Raw genomic sequence first — 23063 nt, forward strand, 5'->3', positions numbered from 1 at the left:
AGAAGGCGAGTAGGAGTTTGCTAGACACCTGCAGGGAGAAGAGGGCAGTGGGAAGGGCATTCAAGGCGCTGTGTGCAAAGGAAGGCCTGAAACATCCCTGGGATTCAGAAATTACAAGTAGAGCCACCTGCCTTAAGTGGAGTGATGGGCTGAGGGGCGAGGTGACGCTGGGAGGAGGATGCACTGTCGAAGACAGCAGGGAGCTCTCTGTGGCTGGAGCGCCGACTGAGCGGCGTGGGAGCGGAAACAGAGGCAACAGGGCCAGGTAAAAAGTGTCGAGGGACAGAGGATAGGGGAGAGCACTACGCTGGAGTCGCGCAGAGTGGGCAACCTCTTAAATTTTACTCCTGCTGATTACCAGAAAGCAAAGGGCCTTTGCAAAATGAGAGCGCCCACCAGAGCCGGGAAGGTGCTCAGCAAACACGCGCTCTGCGGGAAGGCGAGTGAGTTCAGGCCGGCTGCCGGAGCTCGGAGAAAGGTCGCGCACTATGTCGGTAGGGCCGGGACGGGTCCTCTAGGTCGAGTCACTCAGGAACGGGCGATACCAGGCTCCGCCCAGTCCAGCCCAGCCCTCCAGCCTCCCTGAGCCATTGGCTGACCTCAAGGCCTTTGCTTTCAGCCAATAGTAAACGTGGCCGCAGGCTCTTCCGCCGGGTGAGGTCAAAGGTCGCCAATATGGCGGCGCCCAGGAACGGCTGAGGCGTGTGGCGGAGGATGGCGCTTGCGGCGGGGGCTCGGCTGGGGCGCCGGCTGAGCGGGCCGGGGCCGTGGCGCGGACACTGGACGGTGGCCGGGCGCTCGCGGAGCCGGCGCGAGACGGCGGAGGCCGAGGCGGACGCGCCCGTGTTCCAGTACGTGGGCGAGCGCGCGACCCGCGCCGACCGTATTTTCGTGTGGGGCTTCAGCTTCTCCGGCGCGCTGGGCGTGCCCACCTTCGTGCTGCCCGGCTCTGGGCCCCAGCCCCGCGCCGGCTCGCGGCCGCGCCGCAGGATCCAGGCCGTGCCCTACCGCCTGGAGCTGGACCAAAAGGTGAGGACTTCGGCTCCCTCTCTTCCTCCCTCTGTGCTGGCCTCCGGTCTCGGCCGCGCCTCCCGAGGCAGTCGGCCCTCTCGGAGAGGTTGGCGACGCTGGGTGGCCAAACTTAAGAAAGCACTACCCTCGAGCGGGCTGCCGGAGGGGAGTGCGTTAGGGCGCTGCCAGCATGTACCGAGTGGCCGAAACGTGCCAGGTGTTGCGCCCGGCTCGCGTCATTCGGGAGTCGGGGTTGTTGCCACAGTTACGGGGGAGGAAAGGGAGGCTCGGAGAAGTTATGAGACAGGCCCACGGCCCCCCAGCTGGCAGGTGTTCGTACTTTGGGATTCGCCTTCGGGCCAATCAGACCCCAGAAGTTCTGCTGTTAGGAAAGCCGACTTCAAAAGGTCAGAGAAAGCGTGGGCCGGCTGGGGTCGGTGAACAACTCGGAAAGGAAATGTTAACTGGAGCAGTAACAGGAATGAGAGGAAGGATGAAAGGTCTAAACACAGTGGAATGGTTGCACAGGAGTCCCCTGAGTTGACTCAGATTTGAAAAGATGCAGCAAAGGACAGCTACCGGAGGGCGGCTTACCTCGGCGCTAACATCCAGAAAAGCAAAAACGCATGTTTAGGATAGGCTCTTGCTCGGCGTGGTTGTGGACGTCTCGGTGGGTGGTGAAAAAGAAGCAGATTTGATCAGTTTGGCTTCTGACTTCTCTGTCAAGGATAACAAATGATCTTTTGCCCTAAAAGGGGAGATCGAGAGAGCCAGGGAATTTAAGCTCCGGAGGAATGAAAAGTTGGGTTTGACTTCTTAATATTGAGTTGTGAGAGTTATTTATGTATTCTGGATATAGGTACTTTATCACATATATGATATGTGCAAATGTTCTCTGCCAGTCCATGGATTTTCTTTTTATTTTTTTAATAGTGTCCTTTGGAGAGAAAAAGGTTTTAATTTTAATGAAGTTCAGTCGATCAGTTTTTCTGCTGTGGATTGTACTTTTGGTATATCGAAGAAATCTTTGCCTAACCCAAGATCACAAAGATAATTTTCCTCTGTTTTTGTCTGGGAACTTCATAGTTTGAGTTCTCATATTTATGTCTGTGAGACAGTCATTTGAATTGATGTTTGTGTATGGTGTGGGGTAAGGGGTTTTTTGGATGTGGCTATCCAATTGTCCTGTCACTAGTTGAAAACACTATCCTTTTTTTTATTGAATAGTCTTGGCACCTTTGTGAAAATCGGTTGATGGTAAATGTAAGGCTTTATTTCTGAACTCTCAGTTCTGTTCCATTGATCTATATGTTTATCCTCTTGATTACTGTAGCTTTATAATTGGTTTTTAAATTGGGAGATGTTAAGTTTTGGCTCTTCAGGGTCTTTTGCTTTTCCATACAAATTTTAATATTAGCTTGTCAATTTCTGCAAAAGTGCCTGCTGGGATTTTGGTAATGATTACACTGAATCTGTAGATCAATTTGGGCACAAATGCCATCTAAGTAATTTTGAGTCTTTCAATCTATAAACATGCAGTGTCTCCCCATTTACTTGGGAATTTAATTTCTTTCAACTATGTTTTTGTAGTTTTCAGTATACAAGTCTTGCACATCTTTTGTTAAATTTATTCCTAAGTGTTTTTTTCTTTTTGATGTTCTTTTGAATCGAATTGTATTCTTAAGTTCATTTCTGGAGTGTTAATTGCTTTTACATAGTAATACAATTGGTTTTTGTATATTGACTTAATATTTTGTGACTTTACTGACCTTGCTTATTAGTTATATAGATTTTCGTGTATTCCTTAGGGTTTTATACATACAGGATCATATTGTCTGGTTGTCTGTGAATAAAGACTGTTTTACATCTTCATTTCCAATTTGAAACTTTTGATTTCTTTTTCTTGCCTGACTGCATTGGATAGAACCTTCAGTGTAGCAGTGGATTGAAGTGACATCCTTGCCTGTTCCTGATATTAGGGAGATAGTATTTAGTCTTTCATTTATAATTATGACATTAGCTATAAGTTTTTCATAGATACCTTTTGTCAAGTTGAGGAAGTTCCCTTTTTGTCCTGCTTTGTTCAGAGTTTTTCTTTTCTTTTTCTTTTTTAAAAAAATCATGACTAGGGATTAGATTTTTGTCAAACAATTTTTCTATGTCTGTTTCTGTGATCATGTATTTTTTGTCTTTTATTCTATTAATTGGATATATTACATTAACTGATCTTTGGATATTAAACCAGCCTTGCATTCCTAGGATAAATTCCACTCGATTGTGGTGAATAATCCCTCTTGTACATTGCTAGATTTGGTTGCTAATATTTTGTTAAGGACTTTTTTGTTGTTTTTTTCTTGTGATGTCCTCCTTGTCTGCTTATGGTATCAGGGTATTACTGGCCTCATAAAATGAGTTTCTGGAAAGGTTTGTAAAGAATTGGTATTATTTCTTGTTTTAATGTTTGGTAGAGTTCACCAATGAAGTAAGTCATCTGGACCTGGGCTTTTCTTTATAGGAAGAGTTTTTTTTTTTATTACTAATTCAATATTTAAAAACTTGTTACAGGTATATTAAATTTTTTATTTCTTCTTGAGTCAGCGTTGGTACTTTGTGTCTTTCTGAGAATTTGTCTGTTTTGTGCCAGTTATCTAATTCTTTGGCATAAGTTGTTGATAGTATTCGCTTATAATCTAAATTTCTGTAGGGTTGGCAGGTTGGTGATGTCCCCTCTTTCATTGCTGATTTTGGTAATTTATATTTTATCTCTTTTTACCTTGGTCAGTCTAGCTAAAGATTTGTCAGCTTTGTTAATCTTTTGAAAGAACCAACATTTAGTTTAATTCATTTTTTGGTATTGTTTTCCTGTTTCATTGATTTCCAGTTGAATTTTTATAATTTTATTCCTCTGCTTGCTTTGGGTTTAGTTTGCTTTTCTTTTCTAGTTTCTTTTGCTGGAAGGTTAGGCTATTGTTGAGGTCTTTCTTCTTTTGTAATGTAGGTGTTTATAGCTATAATTTTTTCTTTAAACACTGCTTAGCTGCAGCCCATAAATTCTGTTATGTTGTATTTTGATCTTTATTCATCTTATTTTTCGATTTCCTATGTGATTACTTCTTTGACCCATGAGTTATTTGTAAGTGTTTAATTTCCAAATATTTATGTTTTCCCTAATTTCTTTATTCATTGATATCCAATTTAATTCTGTTGTGGTTACAGAACATACTTTAATTTCAGTCCTTTTAAATGTATTGTGACTTTGTTTTATAGCCTAGCATATGGTCTCTCCTGGAGAATGTTCCATGTGTGTTTGAAAAGTATGTGTATTCTGTTGTTGTTCGGGTGGAGTGTTCTATAGATGTCAAGGTCAAGTTGGTTGATAGCTTCTTGGTTAACCTGTTGTTTGCTCCAGCTGTTATCCACCAGTATCTACGCAGCTGCAGTGTTCATCATTGGTCTCTGACAGTTTTCAACAAACATCCCTGGGGAAAAGGCTGTTTACCCTGGATGATATCTGGGTCAGATCAGAAAAATAGAGCCTTGTGCTTGGGGTCTTACAGGGAACCACTAGATAGATCAAATGAGAATTCCCTGGGAATGGGGCTTTGAAATTTCTCCAATCCCATTTTGCCTCCTCCAATGGCTTCCAGACTGCTGGTTTTCACTATAATTGTGAGCTGTTGGTTTTCAGGAGCTGAGAAGAGGTGGATGGGAATAGGTCAAGTTAAAATGCTGCAAAGCTTGCTGTTCTGAGATTCAGCTGCTTTTCTTAAGTAAACATTCCCCAGATTGCTTTAAGTCCTTGGTTAATTTCCAGAGTTCTGAAAGAATTGTTTCTGAGAATGTTAGTCAGTGTTCTTATTGCTCCACCATTTTCACTGATGTCCCTAAATCCATGTCCTTTTTTTTTAAATTGAAGTATAGTAGATTTACAATGTTGTGTTAATTACTGCTGTACAGCACAGAGTGGCTCAGTTATACATATATATCCTTTTAAAAAAATAAGTTTATTTTGTTTATTTTTGGCTGTGTTGTTTGTCTTCGTTGCTGCGTGCAGGCTTTCTCTAGTGTCAAGCAGGGGCTGCTCTTCGCCCCGGTGCGTGGGCTTCTCACTGCGATGGCTTCTCTTGTTTGGAGCACGGGTTCTAGGCCCGTGGGCTTCAGTAGTTGTGGCTCGCGGGCTACAGAGCGCAGGCTCAGTAGTTGTGGCGCACGGGCTTAGTTGCTCCGTGGCATGTGGGATCTTCCTGGACCAGGGCTCGAACCCATGTCCCCAGCATGGGCAGGCGGATTCTTAACCACTGTGCCACCAGGGAAGCCCCTATATTCTTTTTCGTCTTTTTTTCCATTATGGTTTATCACAGGATATTGAAGATAGTTCCTTGTGCTACACAGTAGGACCTTGTTGTTTATTCATCCTGTATATACTAGTTTGCATTTACTAATCCTAAACTCCCAATCCTTCCCTCCCCAACCCCCCAACTGGCAACAACAAATCTGTTCTCTATGTCTGTGAGTCTGTTTCTTTTTCCTAGATAAGTTCATTTGTGTCATATTTTAGAGTTCATATATAAGTGACATCATATGGTGTTTGTCTTTCTCTTTCTGACTTACTTTGCTTAGTATGATAATCTCAAGGTCCATCCATGTTGCTGCAAATGGCATTATTTCACTCTTTTTTATAGTTGAGAATATTCCTTTGTGTATGTTTACCACATCTTCTTTATCTATTCATCTGTCGATGGACATTTAGGTTGTTTCCATGTCTTGGCTATTGTGAATAGTGCTGCTGTGAACATAGGGGTGCGTGTATCTTTTCAAATTATAGTTTTGTCTAGGTATATGCCCAGGAGTGGGATTGCTGGATCATATGGCAACTCTATTTTTAGTTTTTTTGAGGAACCTTCATACTGTTTTCCATAATGGCTGCACCAATTTACATTCCCACCAACAGTATAAGAGGGTTCCCTTTTCTCCACACCCTCTCCAACATTTATTATTTGTAGACTCTTTAAGGATAGCCATTCTGACCAGTGTGACCTCATTGTATCAATAGTTTAAATTTGCATTTCTCTAATAATTAGCGATGATGAGCATCTTTTCATGTGCTCATTGGCCACCTGTATGTCTTCTTTGGAGAAATGTCTGTTTAGGGCTTCTGCCTATTTTTTTATTGTCAATCCATGTCCTTTTTTTAAAATTAATTAATTTATTTTTTATTTTTGGCTGTGTTGGGTCTTTGTTGCTGCGTGCGGGCTTTTCTCTAGTTGCAGTGAGTGGGGGCTACTCTTCATTGCGGTGCGCAGGCTTCTCGTTGCGGTGGCTTCTCTTGTTGCGGAGCACGGGCTCTAGGTGCATGGGCTTCAGTAGTTGTGCCTCGCGGGCTCTAGAGCGCAGGCTCAGTAGTTGTGGCGCACGGGCTTAGTTGCTCCACAGCATGTGGGATCTTCCCGGACCAGGGCTCGAACCCGTGTCCCCTGCATTGGCAGGCGGATTCTTAACCACTGCGCCACCAGGGAAGCACCATGTCCTTTTAATGTAATTACTAACACGGTTGGATTGCATCTGCCATTTCGCTATTTGTTTTTGTATGTCTTTTTTGTTTGTCGGTTTTTCCTTTGCTGCCTTCTTTTGTGTTAAATAGGTATTTTTCTGTTGGACCCTTTAAATTCCTTTGTCAGTGTTTTAACACGTTTTTTGAGTTTTTGTTTTTTTAGTGGTTGGTCTTGGGATTATAATATATAATTTATCATAATCTATTTCAGGTTAATAGTGACCTAATTCTGAAAGACTATAGCAACCTTGTTGCAACATAGCCCCATTTCCTCTTCTCTCCTTTGTGTGGTTATTGTGATATATATTACATCTTTATGCATTTTAAGCCCAACAATACAATTTTATAATTATTATTTTATGCAGTTTTCTTTTTTTTCTTTTTTTTGCGGTACGCGGGCCTCTCACTGTTGTGGCCTCTCCCGTTGCGGAGCACAGGCTCTGGATGCGCAGGCTCAGCGGCCATGGCTCACGGGCCCAGCCGCTCCGCGGCATGTGGGATCTTTCCGGACCGGGGCACGAACCCGTGTCCCCTGCATCGGCAGGTGGACTCTCAACCGCTGCGCCACCAGGGATGCCCTATGCAGTGTTTTATATTTATCTTTATAATTATTTCCACTGATGTTCTTCATTTCTTGTGACTTTTAGTTACCATCTGCTGTCATTTCCTTTTAGTCAGAAGAATTTCTTAGTACTTCTGTTTTTTTTTTTAATTTATTTATTTAATTTATTTATTTTTGGCTGTATTGGGTCTTCGTTGCTGTGTGCGGGCTTTCTCTAGTTGCGGAGAGCAGGGGCTACTCTTCGCTGCGGTGCGCGGGCTTCTCATTGAGGTGGCTTCTCTTGTGGAGCACGGGCTCTAGAGCGCAGGCTCAGTAGTTGTGGCACACGGGCTCAGTAGTTGTGGCTCACGGTCTTAGTTGCGCTGTGGCATGTGGGATCTTCCCAGACCAGGGCTCAAACCCGTGCCCCCTGCATAGGCAGGTGGATTCTTAACCACTGAGCCACCAGGGAAGCCCTCTTAGTACTTCTTAAAGCAGGTCTGCTAGCAGTGAATTCTCTCAGTCTTTGGGAATGTCTTTATTTCATCTGCATATTTTTTTTAAACGATAGTTTTGCTGGATATAGAATTCTTGGTTGACAGTTTTTGTCCTTCAGCACTTTGACTGTGTCCTTCTACTCTGGTCTCCATTGTTTCTAATGAGAAATTAACTGTTAATCTTATTGTTGTTCCCTTGTACTTGATGAATCCATTTTCCTTTGATGCTTTCAAAATTTTCTCTTTGTATTTCAAAAGTTTAACTGTGATTTGTTGAGCAAGTTTAATCTGTGAGACTTATGGGTTTTTTAATAAAATTTGGTAAGTTTTCTGCCATTACTTGAGTATTTTTTTCTGCTTCTTTCTTTCTCTCTTGCCCTTCTGGAACTCTTGTTATGTAGGTGTTGATATACTTGATGTTATGTTTCAGATCTCTGAGGCACTGTTCTTTTTTTTCCTGTTCTTCAGAATGAATAATTTCTATTGATATTTTTTTCAACTTAACTGATTCTTTCTTCTGCTATCTCAAATGTGCTGTTGGGCCTATATAGTGAATTTTAAAATTTGGGTATTATACTTTACAACTCTAGAATTTCCATTTAGGCTTTTAATGTTTTTATTTCTGTATTCAAATTCCATATTTGTTGGGCCATTGTTGTCATATTTTTCTTTAGTTCTTTAAATATGATTTTAAAATATTCTTTGAATGATAGTTCAAACAATAGTTCACAAATCCAACATCTTGGTCCATTTAGTTTCTCTTGGCTGCTTTCCTCCCTCAATATAGGTCACACTTTCTTTTTTCTTTGCATGTCTTGTACTTGTTTATTGAAAACTGGGCTCTTGGATATAACAACCTTGGATTCTGATATTATCTTCCTTGAGTTCTTTGTTTTTGTTTTTTTTGGAGGTGGGGTAACTTTTCTGTAATTTAGGGAGTCAGTCTCCTCTGCTCTGCACGGCCACTGACACCAGTGTCTTTGCTTGGGGTTTTTGTTTTGTTCCCCGTCCTAGCTCCCTTCCCCTCCCCGCACTGCCGTTTTTTTTTAGCCAGGCTTCTTCAGGGTTGCCCCTTATCTGCATACCTTTGTGGTCAGCCAGTGAGTTGGGCAGAGGCTGTGCTCAGACACCTTGAGCTTATAAGGTTTCTCTCCTTCACTTTTGATTCTGTGTGTGGTTTGGGGACCACATTGAAAGTTCAGCCTGATCTCAAGTCTGCCTTAGCTTTTCTTTCCGCTGGGAGCTCCTTTGTGCAGTTTCCCAGTCAACCATGCTTGTGTGGAGAGCCTTCCATGGCTCTCTCATTTATAGGATCTTCCCATTAAATTTCTGGCTGGTCCTCCTCGTACCCTAGTCAGGATTGCAACCTCAGGCTCGCTGAGTTGTGGATCTTCCTTGTTTGTTTCCTGCTGAGTTTGCTGTGGAGCATGACTTTTCACCTTCTACCCCAAATTAAGTTTGTCCTTTCTGGTAACAAAGCTGATGGTTTTCATGGCCAGCTCTGCCCTTTCTAACTTCTGTGCTGCCTGAGCTGCGGTAGATGGAGCAGCCCAGGACAAGAGGTCTACAAAGCCCTGATATTCTTGCCTGTAGTTCTAGCATCCCTTCATGAGTAACTTCTCCATTTACTTGCCTTTGATTGACTTCCAGAGCCCTGAAATGGTTGTGGGTTTGTTTTTTGCAGTTTTCTCCAGTTTTATACTTGTTGTTTGGGGAGAGATTCACTAACCTCTTCACACCACCATAGTTGGAAAGTCCCCTTCTAGCATATTATTGTAAAAAACATTGCTTAATGCTGACTCTGTGTCAGGTATTGTTCAAAGCCTTTTCACATATTAGCAGATTTAATAATACAGTAGGTGCTTCCCAAATATTTGTTGAATATTGAGTAAACAGATGAGAATAATCGTAGTGTGCTGGGCATCAGTTTTGGACTCACTTTTTTATGTTTCCTGCTGTGTGGTCAGGGGCTGGCTCCTCCCTCCCCAGTGGGTCATTTCTGTGGAGGTGGAGCCATTCCAGAAGGCTGGAGAACTGAGGGTTTTTTTGTTTGTTTGTTTCCTAATACAAGTGTACATGTATGTACCTTCCATGTGAATGTTATGAGGGAAAATGTCACAAGACAGAAGGAGGGATATATAACTTTTGGATGACTTGATTAAACAAGTCATCAAATTTAAAAGAAGTATTTAGCTCGCTTTCTTCAAGAAATGCTGGAGTTAAAAAAAAAAGAAAAACCTCACGTTTGTTCATTATCAGTGGAAAGCTGGCATTTTCATCAGGATTAGGTTAGATTTACATGTAGTCTCTGAGACGACTACATACGCCTTTGGTAAACTGTAAACAACCAAGAGATAGTGGGGAATCATCAGTGTGACCATGTAATTTGTCATCATTTGCTTGAGAGTGAACCTTGGGACATCAGGTGTAAACCAGGACTGCCTCAGGCCACTCTGGGTATTATGGAAAGGGGGTTGACCCTAAAACCAGGCTGCCTTTGGTGTGCTTCCAGCCCCACTGAAGCTTCAGTTTCCTCATCTGATCAGTGAATGTGGGGATTGATAACAGTGTGGGTAAAACACCCAGCAAACACACTGGCCCTGTCAATGTGTTATATTCACGGGAGCTGTAATACTAATTCTTCTTCATGGCAGTGGCGGTTTGAGAGTATAACAGTGTAGCATAAGGGTTAAGAACATGCACTCTGCAATCAGACAGCCTCCACTTACTAGCTGTGAGACTGTATTAGGCAAGCTACTTAATCTTCTAGGAGGCTTGATTTCCTTATCTACCAAATACTACTGCTACCACCACCACTAATAATAAATACTTTATATAGCTCTTACATTAGGTCAGGTACTATTTAAGGTTTTTTTTAAAAAAATATTTATTTATTTATCTATTTGGCTGCACTGGGTCTCAGTTGTGGCACGCGGGATCTTCACTGCAGTGTGTGGGATCTTTGTTGCGGCATGTGGGATCTAGTTCTCTGACCAGGGCTTGAACCCAGGCCCTCTGCATTGGGAACACTGAGTCTTAGCCGCTGGACCATCAGGGAAGTCCCTACTTTAAGGGTTTTAACTGTGTTAACTCATTTAGTCCTCACAGCTACCCAATAAGAGAGACACTGTTGTTATCTCTTTTATAATAGAGGGAAACAGACACAGAAGTTAAGCAGTCTATCTCAGGTCACACAGCTGGTAAGGGTCTACCAGTTGTAAACCCTGTGGTCTTGCCAAGATTCAAAATAAGGTAGTCTTCAACTTAACTACTCCGCGAGACTGTGTCTTGGTGAATGGGGATGATTTGATACTTAGACCATTGGGTGATTGTGAAGATTAAACGAAATAGTACATATCAAGCCCTTAACACATAGTAAACGTCCAATAAATGTTAGTTGCTATAGTAATAGTGTGTGTTCTTGGAATGGATAAACAACCTGCCATTTATTGCTGGGAAAACTTGATGTCACAAATCAGTCAATGCTTTATGGGAATTTTTTTTCAGATTTCATCTGCTGCCTGTGGTTATGGATTCACATTGCTGTCCTCTAAAACCAAGGATGTTACAAAAGTTTGGGGTATGGGACTCAACAAAGATTCTCAGCTTGGATTTCACAGGAGCCGGAAAGATAAAAGTGAGCGTTCTCACCTCGGTTTCTCTCTGCTGTGATTGGTCTGAAAAAGCATGCTTTGATTTTTTTTTTTAATGTATTTATTTTATTTATTTATTTTTGGCTGCATTGGGTCTTTGTTGCTCTGTGTGGGCTTTCTCTAGTTGCGGTGAGTGGGGGCTACTCTTTGTTGTGTTGTGCAGGCTTCTCATTGCGGTGGCTTCTCATGTTGCAGAGCACGGGCTCTAGGCGCCCGGGCTTCAGGAGTTGTGGCTTGCGGGCTCTGGAGTGCAGGCTCAGTAGTTGTGGCACATGGGCTTTGTTGCTCTGCAACATGTGGGATCTTCCTGGACCAGGGCTTGAACCCGTGTCCCCTGCATTGGCAGGCAGATTCTTAACCACTGCACAACCAGGGAAGCCCTGGTTGATAAGACTTTTAAAAGACTTTTGAGTTTGTGTCAGTCTTTTTCTCCTTGATATTTATTTATTGAAGAAATCATGTTGATTATCCTGTAGAAGTTTCCAGTCTGGAGTTTGCTGAATGCATCCCTGTGGTACTGTTTAACATGATCCTCTGTCCTCTATATTTCCTGTCAATTGGTAGTTGGATGTGGAGCCAGATTCCATTTATTTATTTATTTATTTATTTTAAAAAGGAGCTGTAACACTTCAGATTCCCTTTAAATTTATGTATTTACTGCTTCCCAGGCCCTTAGGGGGTCAGTGAAGATAGTAATAGGAGATGTAACATTTTAGTATTTTAAAGTACTGTATTTTTGCAGCTAATAAGGCTCTATACACTAACAGCATTGTCCAGCATCTGGTTTTGCTTAGAATTACATCATCTTATTGTGATAAATCCGTTATTTCATGCTGATCAAAAGCTCTGTTTGAAAATTATATCAGCCACTAAAAATGCTAACAGGTTGGGCTTCCCTGGTGGCGCAGTGGTTGAGAGTCCGCCTGCCGATGCAGGGGACGCGGGTCCGTGCCCCGGTCCGGGAAGATCCCACATGCCGTGGAGCTGCTGGGCCCGTGAGCCATGGCCGCTGAGCCTGCGCGTCCAGAGCCTGTGCTCCGCAACGGGAGAGGCCACAACAGTGAGAGGCCCACATACCGCAAAAAAAAAAATACTAACAGGCAACTATAATAATAAGGCCATATATTTGGTAGACAAAATGTTTTCATTTTCATTTTTTTAATTTTTAAATTTTTTGGCTGCGCCATGCTGCGTGAGGGATCTTAGTTCCCCAGCCAGGGGTTGAACCTGCGCCCCCTGCAGTGGAAGCACGGAGTCTTAACCACTGGAACGCCAGGGAGGTCCCCAGGACAGAATGTTTTTAAACATGAGGTTCATAGGAGAAAAGAGAGGGGTCATTAGTGGGGAGTGGGTTGAGAACCAGTATATTTGCAGTTATTCTCATTAACTCCAGCCTCCATTATAAATATTCCAAAGCTCATCGTTTAAAACCTACCATAGGAATTCCCTGTATAGACCATTCTGGCTTCTCCAGTAGGATTATGAAGAGCAATAACGTTCTTTAGAGTGCCTTCTAAAACACTTCCCCCTCTCTTGCTTATTTAAATATTAAAATTTTCTTTTTAAAATAGATAACATACTTGCATACCTCAGAATCCTAAAGACGCAGTTAAATATATGGAGAAAAGTCTGCTTTCCACCTCTGTCCTCCCAGCCACACAGTTTTTCTCCCTGAAGACAACCTGTGTCAACAGTTTCTAGAGAGATTTTATGTATATGCAAGCACATGCATCTATGTATTCTTTTTACTTCCTTTTAATCTAAGTGATATCGTACTGTATATGCTGTTCTTCACTTTACTAGAAATTCTAGTGGGTATTGCAGGAAGAAAATGCTTTTCCTTTCCTTAAAAATCCAGAAGGTGGCACTTTCCTGGTGGTCCAGTGGTTGTGACTCTGCCCTTCCACTGCAGGGGGTGTGAAAAAAAAATCCAGAAGGTGTTAAACGACGTGGGAAGAGATTTCTTTAATAAGTCTGCTTTTCAATAACCCAGCATGTGATGGAGGCCAAGGGCTGGGAGTGGGGCTGGAGTTCTCGTCTTAGCTCTGCCACTAATGTAGTCTCTCAGGCAGTGTAATGTATGTGCACCTTGTCCTTTTCGTTTCAGCGAGGGGATATGAGTATGTTTTGGAGCCCTCGCCCGTCCCACTGCCACTGGACAGACCTCAGGAGACGCAGGTGCTGCAGGTCTCCTGCGGCAGAGCCCACTCTCTGGTTCTGACAGACAGCGAAGGAGGTGATGGGAGAGTGGGGACCGCTTTTCCGCTGTTGGGCCTGAAGCGGCTCGTTCAGTTGAGCCACGTCTAGTTAGTGAAGCTGTTGGCATTTCCCAAGCAAGTCAGTAGGATGGTTTCAGGAGAGCTGTGTTGGGCAGCCCTTGCTAACTCTTCCGTGTTCTCTGCCCTCTGTGGTTCTTGGAAAATCTCAGGTATTTATAAGTGTGATGGCGCACAGCAGGCAGCCTTATTTTGGCCCCCTGCTCCTTAGCCATGGAGCCACCAAGCCGACCATGTGTGTAGACGGCTTTTTCCCTTGTACTGAAAGCAGCCTGTTTGCTCACACTGCTTCTAGGTGGGGGGCTTCCACGGTCCAGGCTCCTGGCTCACCCCGGCGCTCTCTAGAAGAGCGGTTGTTTCCAGGGAAAGGTCAACTTGACTAACGTTTTCAAATTTCATTTTTTTTGGCTAAGTGTGCTTTGTAGGAAAAGGCAAAGGTGGCGTTAGGAACTCTTTCAAGAGGGTGCTTGGCATTGAGGGCAGCCTAGTGACAGGTACAGGGAATGGGGGCTGCTGAGGCCTTTCATGGAGTGTGCTCGCCTCACACTGTGGAATTCCTGAGAAGCGCAACCAGGGCCCGGGTGGGGAGACGGAAGGCACGGCAACAGTGGCCCAGGCCTTCGCGGCCAGCCTGGACCCCAGCACACCTGTGGGGGGTGCCTGCAGAGGCTGGGAATGTTGGAGAAGGAAGCCAAGGGGCAGCTAGGGTGAGTGGTCAGAATAGGGCCACTTTTGAGACCCCCTTCCGGTCCTGACATTTGAGGGTTCCATGAACCTGCAGAGCTGATTTAATTGGCGGTGTTATCCTGTAGTCTTCAGCATGGGGAACAATTCTTACGGGCAGTGTGGAAGAAAAGTGGTCGAAAATGAAGTTTACAGGTGAGTTCCCGAAAGGACTACCCCTTCTCCAAATTGTGTCAAGCATTAAACACCCCCTGAGTGATTATGATGTGATGGACCCACAGAGTAGTGAAACTCGAGGTTCCTCATGCTGGAGAGGAGCAGTGAGAACTCACTGGAAGGCTGTGGAGAGTATCTTTCCGGTGCAGGTGGGAGGGAGGGCGTGTGAGCATTGACTGTGATGCGTGGAACTTCTTTGATTTTGTTTGTTATTTTCACCAAATTGATTAACTTAAAAATTCCTCTAGTCTTTAAAAAAATTTCCCTCTAGTTCCTCACATTATGCTGGTAGGTCTAAACACCAGTCAGAAATCTGCAGCATATTAAAATCACCAAAGGATTTTGTTTCATTTTCCTTTCATGCCCAGACCTACCTCTTCCTTATATTTGACCTTGAGAGTTTCCCTAACGTTGCTATGTGTGTGGGGAGGTTGCTAGTTGGGGTGACGGGAGGGGCCAGAATCGCACAGTGCTTATCATGACCATATCTTTTGGTTCTCCCCAAATTGCTCCTGGCTGTAGTGAAAGTCACAAAGTCCATAGGATGCAGGACTTCGATGGACAGGTGGTCCAGGTAAGAGACGTGGGCTGAGAACCACTGGTCCCACCCCTGGGGGTGATTTTGAAAGGGTGGAAGTTGGGTGAGGTGATGGCAAATTGTTAGGGGGATTTTCTGAATTAATAAATTATTTTAGTAAATATTGCCTGCCTACTATAGGCCAGGATTTACGCTAGCTTGTGGGGATACAAAGTTTAGTAAAAATTGGGGAGGGCGGTAACACTCTAGTGGGGGAGGCAGGTTATAAAAACTAGCTGTCTCAGAGTATATTAAGGCTGTGTGTGTCCCAGGCTGCTTTATCTTGTACCCATGCTTGGGTACAGTGCCTGGCATATAGTAGATACTTAAATGCTTAAATATGTAAATGAGTGTCTACCGAAAGCACTTATGAAAGCACCAGAAGGAGAATAGTTACGTCTACCAGGCGTGCACTGGAAGGAGAGACAGCGTCATGGAGGAGGTAGCCGAGGAACTGACCAGCTGGGCCGGGGTGGGTGGTAGGAAAGGTGTTATGGCAGAAGGAGCAGCCTGAAGGCTCGATGGTGCCGAGAGCATGCAGTGTGGCTGGAGTGTGGTGTGCCTGCCTGCGGTGGGGCGGGGTGGAATCGGCTGGAAGACGGGTTGAGAGGGGACGATGCAGGGTCTTGTACACCTCATTAAGGAGTTTAGACTTTGTCCTCTTGGTGGTCAGGGGCTGCCAGAGGTTCTGAGCAGGGTGAGTGACAGCCAGGTCACGATCTGTTTAAGAAGATAACTTTGGCCATGGAATAAAGTTGAGGGAGGAGGTGAAGTCCAGGTGGGAAGCTGTGGGGAGAAGGGACAGGTGAGGAGACGTAAGGAGAATTGACCAGATTCGGGGCTTGATTAGATGGGCGGGGAGGGAGCTAGAAGGAGCCAAGTGTGACTCCACAGGCAGATGGGTGGCGCTGACGTTCTTGGCCCAGGTGGCAGAGTCCCGGAGCAGGGGAGGTGAGGAGCAGGTGGAGAGGGAACTTGTTTCCAAGGTGGCGGTGGAGTGGAGTGTGCATCTTGCCCACGCTTCAGAGCCACCTTGATGCGGGTTTAAGTCCCTGCTTGTCCACATGTTAACTGGGTGACTTGGGGCAAGTTACCAAACTTCTCTGAGATTCGGTTTCTTACTGGGTGGCCTTGGTCATTGACTTAGCACAGTGCCTGGCGTAAGGAATGTTTGCTAAATGGTGCTTTTCATTAGGCAGTTAGCAAAGTAGGTCTGGGACTCAGCAGAGTGGTTGAGACTGGAGATGACCACGTGGCGGTGGCAGCAGAAGCCGTGGGGGTGGGTGCCATCTCCCAGGAAGCGTGCAGAGCGAGAAGGGCAGAGGGCAGACCTCAGAGGAGGATTCCAGCCCTGTAGGGTCCGAAGTGGAGACTGAGCTAGTGACAAAGATGGGACACTGTTGGGGGGTGTGGGAGAGAGGCTTATGGATGAGGGAGGAGGGTGGGGAGCTCCTGGCTTCGCTCCTTAGGACACCTGGCACTCTTCTTTTTTTTTAGCAAGAGCAGTTTCAGGGGAGTAGGAGACACAAGCTGGGCTGTGCTGGAATGAGAAAGTCAGATGCGGAGCAGAGCAGGACAGCCTACCAGCCCAGCCCCCTTGGCACTCAGGAGCCGTGGGGAGTGGTGCCCGGCTTTGGGCACTTGGATCAGGACACCGGCTTCTAAGGATTCCTTCTCACCAACCTCACCTCTGTTTGTGTGATAGGTCGCCTGCGGTCAGGACCATAGTCTGTTCCTGACGGATAAAGGAGAAGTGTATTCTTGTGGATGGGGCGCGGATGGGCAAACAGGTAGCGTCCCTCCCACCCCCGCCCCCCTCCCTGTGGGATGGTGCCGCTGCCTTCATCTGACTCTTCCCTCTCCTGTCACTTCCTGGGAATGCTGTTCTGTTGTGTCCCCTCCCGTCCCCCTCACTGGGTCCCCGGATCGGATAGAGGATTGGAGAGTCCTGCAACAAGTCTGAGTCTTTTAAGAGACAAATGCCACCTAAAGGGAGCTCGATTTTAACTCATTTGAGAAGAATGTGATTAAGGGAGGGAGGAATGACGGATAAGCTTTATCATCCTTGTATATTTTATTTTTCTGTGTTTGATATTTGTCTGAAGGGAGGACCTTAAATTTAAGATTTAAATCTTGCGTAAATCCTCTATAACCCTGCTACCTCATCACATCATCTTTGTTCCTTGACTCATGTTTTCTCCCAAGTCCTTGTTCATATGTGAACATCTTTTATGGTAATCATAGCAGAGGTGTGATTTTATATGCTTGTTTTATCATTAAATTTACATGAAACATTTTTACATGTTGGTAATAATTTTCAGTTGCAGTTTTTAATATTTGTATGGTACAGCATCAAACTAATGTACCATAAGGTAAGTTAATCATTTTGTCAGGTGATTACTCATTACCCTGTTGTCAGGAGGCATACTTTTTGGGGGGTGCAGTAGCCATTGGAGATATGACATTTGTCATGTGTAGCCATCTAGCTTTTCCTTTCATTTGGAGTGTTGCCCTGGATAAATTCCCAGGAGTGGGTCAGAGGATTAGAATATTTTTATTGTTTTCAGAATGTGTTGTTAAATTGCTTTCCAAAAGTTTTACTAGTTTATATTGCCATCAGCAATGTATAGAAGTATCAATTTAATCATAACCTCTCTAGCAGTGAGTATTGTCAATTTAAGTGTCCTAATTTAATTACAATGCCAGTTTTTAAAATGTGCTTTTTTTTATCTATAAAGTGGAAGCTTCTTTTTATTTTCTAAAATCTTGGTGTGGGTAACTTTTAAAAATCAGCTTTTCATGAAAAGAATGAAATTGTTGATACATTTTGACAGCATAGACCAAGGAATATGGTGAAAAGTGAAAGTCCCACTCGCTGGAGATAACTGTGGTTAACAGTTTCCTGGTGCCATTCCAGAAGCTCCACTGTCACATGGCCCCACTGCCCTTGCTTGCCAGGCTCTGAGTCCAGCCCCACGAGGCCCCTGCAGCCCATTCTTGAGCCTGTCCTCCGCTGTGCTGCCACCGTGCCTTTGCACATGCTGTTCCTGTAGCCTAGAATGCTCTTTTGTGCTCTCCTTTTCATCCTGTAGGCCTCAGCTTGAGGTTGTCTCTTCAATGAAGGCTCCCGACCATTCTATCTAAAGCAGTTTCTATCTCAGCATCCTATTTCTTTCATAACCCTTCAACATTTTGAATTAATTTTTAAAAATCTTTTTTATTATATATGGAGTACATAATAACAGGCTTTTTGCCTGTTGCCGAGGGGTGCTGCCAGTCTGACACTGCTTTGGGCCCCTTTGAGAAAGCCTGGTACAAGCACGAGTCTGTGGTTCAGGGTTCTACCTTGGTCTGCTGCCCAGGGGTTACTCTCCATTGCAGTGCTGACGGTGACATTTGTCCTCCGGGCAAGCCCCGTCTTTTCCTCTGGTCACTGTGTACCACACCAGTTTGCCAGTTTTGATTTGTTGTAGTTGGGGGATGGTGTGGGGTGTGGGGCTGAGGTGGGATGGGCTCTTAGAGATTTCGTTTATGTTCTAGCAAGCCCAGCAGTGCATTAGGAATTGCTTGTTGTAACTTTGGTTTCCCAGTGCATATGGAAGTTATCTTTACACTACACTGTAGTCTATTAAGTGTGCAATAGCATTATGTCTAAAAAATGTACGTATCTTAATTAAAAAATACTGCCTCCCAGGTGCCAACCATCATTTGACAATACAGGGTTGCCACAAACCTTCAACTTGTAAAAAATGCAGTATCTGTGAAGTGCAATAGAACGAGGTGTGCCTGTATGTAATATACAAGGTCTGATAGGTTCATTGTGTGTTGGTGTTTCATCCTGAAAAGGTATGTAACTTGAATCAGACTTAGAAAATATCAAGGGTTTTATTTATTTATTCGTTTGTTCATTTATTGAAATTCTATTTATTTATTTATTTATTTTGGCTGTGCCGGGTCTTAGTTGCGGCACGAGGGATCTTCGTTGCTGCACACGGGATCTTTTAGTTGTGGCATGTGGAATCTTAGTTCCCTGACCAGGGATCAAACCCTGGCCCCCTGCATTGGGAGCGCAGAGTCTTAACCACTGGACCACCAGGGAAGTCCCATCAAGGGTTTTAAAAGTAAACAATTACTATGATGGTTTTTCCTCTTCTGAGAGAACATGGAGAAGGAAGTTGTACAGCATGTAGAATGACAGATTAGGATTTTGAGTTGACCTTTGCAAAGTGCTTAAAACTGTGTTTGACACATAGTAGGTCAATGCAAGTGTTTGTTAAAAGAATAAACAATTAAAAGTAAGTAACACAGTTTTCCATTGTTCCAGGTCTGGGTCACTACAATATCACCAGCGCACCCACCAAGCTGGCTGGAGACCTTGCCGGAGTGAACGTTGTCCAGGTGGCCACCTACGGGGACTGCTGCCTGGCTGTGTCGGTCGATGGCAGCCTCTTCGGGTGGGGGAACTCCGAGTACCTGCAGCTGGCCTCTGTCACGGACTCCACACAGGTAAGACCCCACGAGGTCCTCTGCAGCCTGGGGCTGGGGGTTTGGAGATAGAGTGTTAAGGATGTTTAGAAGAGATCCTTCACGAAGGGGTGATGTATAGAGTGCCGTGTAGGCCTCACCTGTGCTACGGCTGCCTCTTCAAGCGGCCGAGTTCTTGGCAATCTCATTGGAGCCTGGAAAGAAAGCTTAGATGCAAAAGCCATCATTATCAATACTTCGATGAGATAGTCCTGGTTTAGAGCAGTAGTTTAGGTATGTCTGCATGCCCTGTCTTGTTCTGAAAGGGATGTGAGGCTGTTTACATAAGGTCCTGTGATGTCACAGTCGGCCTCTTGTTGCCGTCTAGTGTGTGTACCCCCAGATACACAGATCTGAGGTGTGCACCTTGGTGAAGACACCTGTGCGGCCCCTAGATCATGCAGTAGGGCGTTGGCAGTCCTGCTGGTGGCCTCTCCCTGTCACACCGTCAGTACAGTACAGTAGGGTTTCAAACGTTTTATTAAGGAAAATTCCAAACGTAAGCAAAAAGTAGACCTCACTGCATAATTAATCTCTGTGTATCCATCATCCATGTTCAACAACTACCAACTAATGGCCCGTTCAAAAAAATAGGTAATTTACTGTTTTAAATTGTGGGACTTAGTGGTTTTTAGTATATTCTCAAGGTTATGCAACTGTCCCCACTAATTCCAGAACATTTTCATTCACCCTCCCCACCCTGCTCTCCAAAAAGCCCCATACACCTAATGGCCAATCTCGCTGCATCTGTAATTCCATCTGCTTCTCTGTCCTGCGTTATTCTGAAGCAAATCCTAGACATCATATCCATAAATCAGCATGGATCTCTAAGTGATAAGGACTGGATGTCATCAAGCTTCTGACAACATACAGAAGGGTTTGAAATATATATTAATAGATAAAGAGACATGTGCAGGTGGATAAGATCAGCTCACTGGATGAAACAGTGCATCCTCTGTTGTATGACACAGTAGCTTGAAGTGGCTGCAGATGTGGCTCTGAGCTCTCTAGTAGCCAGAACAGAGACGAAAGCGTGGTCATTGAAATGATTCATTGTTTCCATAAGATAAACAGCAAATAAAATGTTTAGAAGAGGGATTGGCCTTCCGGATAGCAAGGCCTGAGATCAGTGTCTCCCACGGCCTTCCTGTGAGGGCAGATCTAGGGTCGTGTCATCATTATCTGTGCTGCATGACAGAGGACCCCAACATGTAGCGGCTTAAAACAACACACATTTATTGTCTCACCGTTTCTGTGGGTCAGGAACCTAGGGGTGGCTTAGCTGGGTCTCTGGCTCTCAAAGGCTGGTGTCACCTTGGGGTTCACCTTGGGAAGGCCCTGCCTCCGGGCCCGTTCTGGTGGTTGGCAGCAGGGTGTAGGTCCTCGTGGACTGTTGGCCCTGGGGCCCCAGGTCTTCGCTGGCGCTTGGCCAGCTCACAGTGGTTGTCCAAGCCTTCCTCGGCTCCTTGCCATGCAGGCTTCTCCAAGTGGTGGCTCACAGCGTGGCTTCGGCCGAGTGAGCCAATGAGAGGGCGAGAGAGCGTGTCGGTGAGACGGAAGCCAGTGCTTCGTAAGTTCATGTTGGCAGTGCCTTCCGCTCACGTTTGCTGGAATTCTGTTCTTTAGAAGCAAGTCCCTAGGCCTAACTCCCACACACAAGGGCGCAGATTATCCATGGTGTGACTAGCACAGACGGGTCACTTGTTTTGGAAGCAGCCCACCGCATCCATGATTCTTTACGTGGTCCAAGCCTCATCCTGTCAGTGACAACGGTGGTGCGTTTCCAGTGGCTCTTTGCTGGAGCGTTTCTCAGCCTTTGCCGAGGGCCCTGTGCCAGAGCCCAGTTGGGTAGAGAAGCTGTGAGAGCCAGGCGGCAGACACCAGGCCATCTCGGATCAGTAAAGCCCCTTTACTCCTCTGGAGTCATCTGAGGGATTGTTACCCTCCAGCTGCCTCCATTTGCAAGTGACTCTGAAAAGATTCATGGCTGTCACAGAAGCACTTAAAATCTATCTTGCAAAGTTATTTCTCAGTAGGGGTGCCAAGACCAAATCCTGCTGGACAGCTAAGTTGGCCACATTTCGTTCTCCCAACCCTTGAGCCTCCCATCTGTCACTCTGAGCAGAAGTGCCACTTGGCCGTCTCAAGGCACTGCAAGTTCAGTACATCCCGGGGTGAATTCATGCTCAGCCCGACATCCTGGCCCTTCTCCCTTGTTACCCATGTCCACTCACGTTCCCCTCTAGAAATCACGTCCCTCTCCCTTACTGCCTCCCTGTTGTGCTTAGGATAGAGACCAAACCCTTGCCATCATCAACAACGTCCTGCGTGATCTGGTTTCCCTTCTGCCCACTGGCATCTTACAGATACTCCCCCTTGTGCCCCTGCGTCAACCACTCTGACCTTGTGTAAGCTCCTGAACGGGCCACACTCACCTTGTTCCCTTTGGAGGTCCATCTCGCTGCCTCAGGATTTCCTTCTCTTCTCCCCTGGCCCGCTTACTCCTGATTGCCCCTCCCCGCACACCAGATCAGGTCCCCTGACACTCACGCCAGGGACCCCTGTACTCTCCTTCATTGCATTCAGCACAGATTCATCCCGTGTTAGGTTTGGCTGACATCTGCGTCGCCCATTGGACTACAGTCTGAGAGCGGGACTGCTTCTCCTTTTGCCTGTCATCTTCCCAGCATGCAGTTAGAAGCTTAGCATGTGTACGATGTTCAGGAGATATATGGGGAGGGAATGAATGAACCGGGACTTACCTACTCTGTACGTGAAACAGTATTTCCAAGTTCTCGCTGGTTTGTCTTCCTAGCAGTGTGGTCCCTTCCTTTGATTCAGGTGAACGTCCCCCGGAGCCTGCCCTTCTCAGGAGTCGGGCGGGTGAAGCAGGCTGCGAGTGGGGGCACAGGCTGTGCTGTACTAAACGGTGAGACCCTCTCGCAGGCAGTTTGCTGGGAAGCTGTGGGTGGCTTGGGTGAGGAAGGGTTGGTGTCCGCTGGATTCAGGCTGTGGTTTTCAGTGCGGGGAGCACGGTTGTGGGAAGATCTAGTTAGTTTAGTTCAGTTAATAGAGGGTGAGGGTGACATTCTTGACAGAAGGATAACAGCCATGATTTATAGGTCGACAAACAGCCAGCGTAGAGCTGAGTAACTATTGCAAACCTCTGGAGTGGAGGATGAAGTACTGCTCCCTCCCGAAGCCTGGGCCAAAGCCCCCAGGCCTGCCTTCTCCAGAAAGGCCGTGCTAAGAGCCACGGGCACATAGGAGAAGAGCCTTCGGGTTCAGGTACTGGGAGCCAAGCCCCTGGGATTAAACGTCTGGCACCACTAATGAGTAAACTTTTTATGACCTGAAAATCATTACGAATTTTAGAATCTAGCCAGAAGTTGTGTGTGTACTTGGCTTGGTCTCTGATCCGTGTGAGACGTAGCGCTGTTAGGAAAAGCTGCCGTTCTAAGGCTCTCCTGTGTTCACGTGGGGGTTGTGGCTGATTTATGGAGTGGCCCCGTCCAGCACACTCAAGATGTAGG

The 23063-nt window shown here is 45.5% G+C and overlaps 2 protein-coding genes across 15 annotated transcripts in view; one reads left to right on the top strand and one right to left on the bottom strand.

Annotated features, from left to right (window-relative positions):
- The first annotated feature begins 683 nt into the window (after positions 1 to 683).
- The window catches only part of RCC1L (RCC1 like), a 32989-nt gene continuing 10609 nt past the window's right edge, over positions 684 to 23063 (top strand). For 3 of the 5 annotated variants that reach the window (XM_022588127.2, XM_089895797.1, XM_089895798.1), the window contains exons 1-8: positions 688 to 1029; positions 11108 to 11237; positions 13361 to 13489; positions 14342 to 14408; positions 14952 to 15003; positions 16712 to 16796; positions 19331 to 19512; positions 22372 to 22459. In XM_022588127.2, the coding sequence (XP_022443835.1) occupies positions 715 to 1029; positions 11108 to 11237; positions 13361 to 13489; positions 14342 to 14408; positions 14952 to 15003; positions 16712 to 16796; positions 19331 to 19512; positions 22372 to 22459 (1048 nt within the window). In that variant the 5' untranslated portion in view covers positions 688 to 714. Of the gene's footprint in view, positions 1030 to 11107; positions 11238 to 13360; positions 13490 to 14341; positions 14409 to 14951; positions 15004 to 16711; positions 16797 to 19330; positions 19513 to 22371; positions 22460 to 23063 lie in introns of all 5 variants that reach the window. The other 2 variants (XM_022588128.2, XM_089895799.1) reach the window with 2 other exon arrangements.
- CASTOR2 (cytosolic arginine sensor for mTORC1 subunit 2) overlaps positions 19303 to 23063 on the bottom strand; it is an 81587-nt gene continuing 77826 nt past the window's right edge. For 8 of the 10 annotated variants that reach the window (XM_022588130.3, XM_089895810.1, XM_089895808.1 and 5 more), the window contains 2 exons: positions 19632 to 19697; positions 19303 to 19545 (listed from right to left, as the gene is read on the bottom strand). The gene's annotated coding sequence lies outside the window, so the exon portion shown is untranslated. The remainder of the gene's footprint in view (positions 19546 to 19631; positions 19698 to 23063) is intronic. The other 2 variants (XM_089895809.1, XM_089895802.1) reach the window with 1 other exon arrangement.

The sequence above is a fragment of the Delphinapterus leucas genome, chromosome 15 (genome assembly GCF_059928025.1).
Source record: "Delphinapterus leucas isolate spDelLeu-1000000601 "Yukka" chromosome 15, BTC_Dleu_Yukka2, whole genome shotgun sequence".
NCBI lineage: Eukaryota > Metazoa > Chordata > Mammalia > Artiodactyla > Monodontidae > Delphinapterus > Delphinapterus leucas.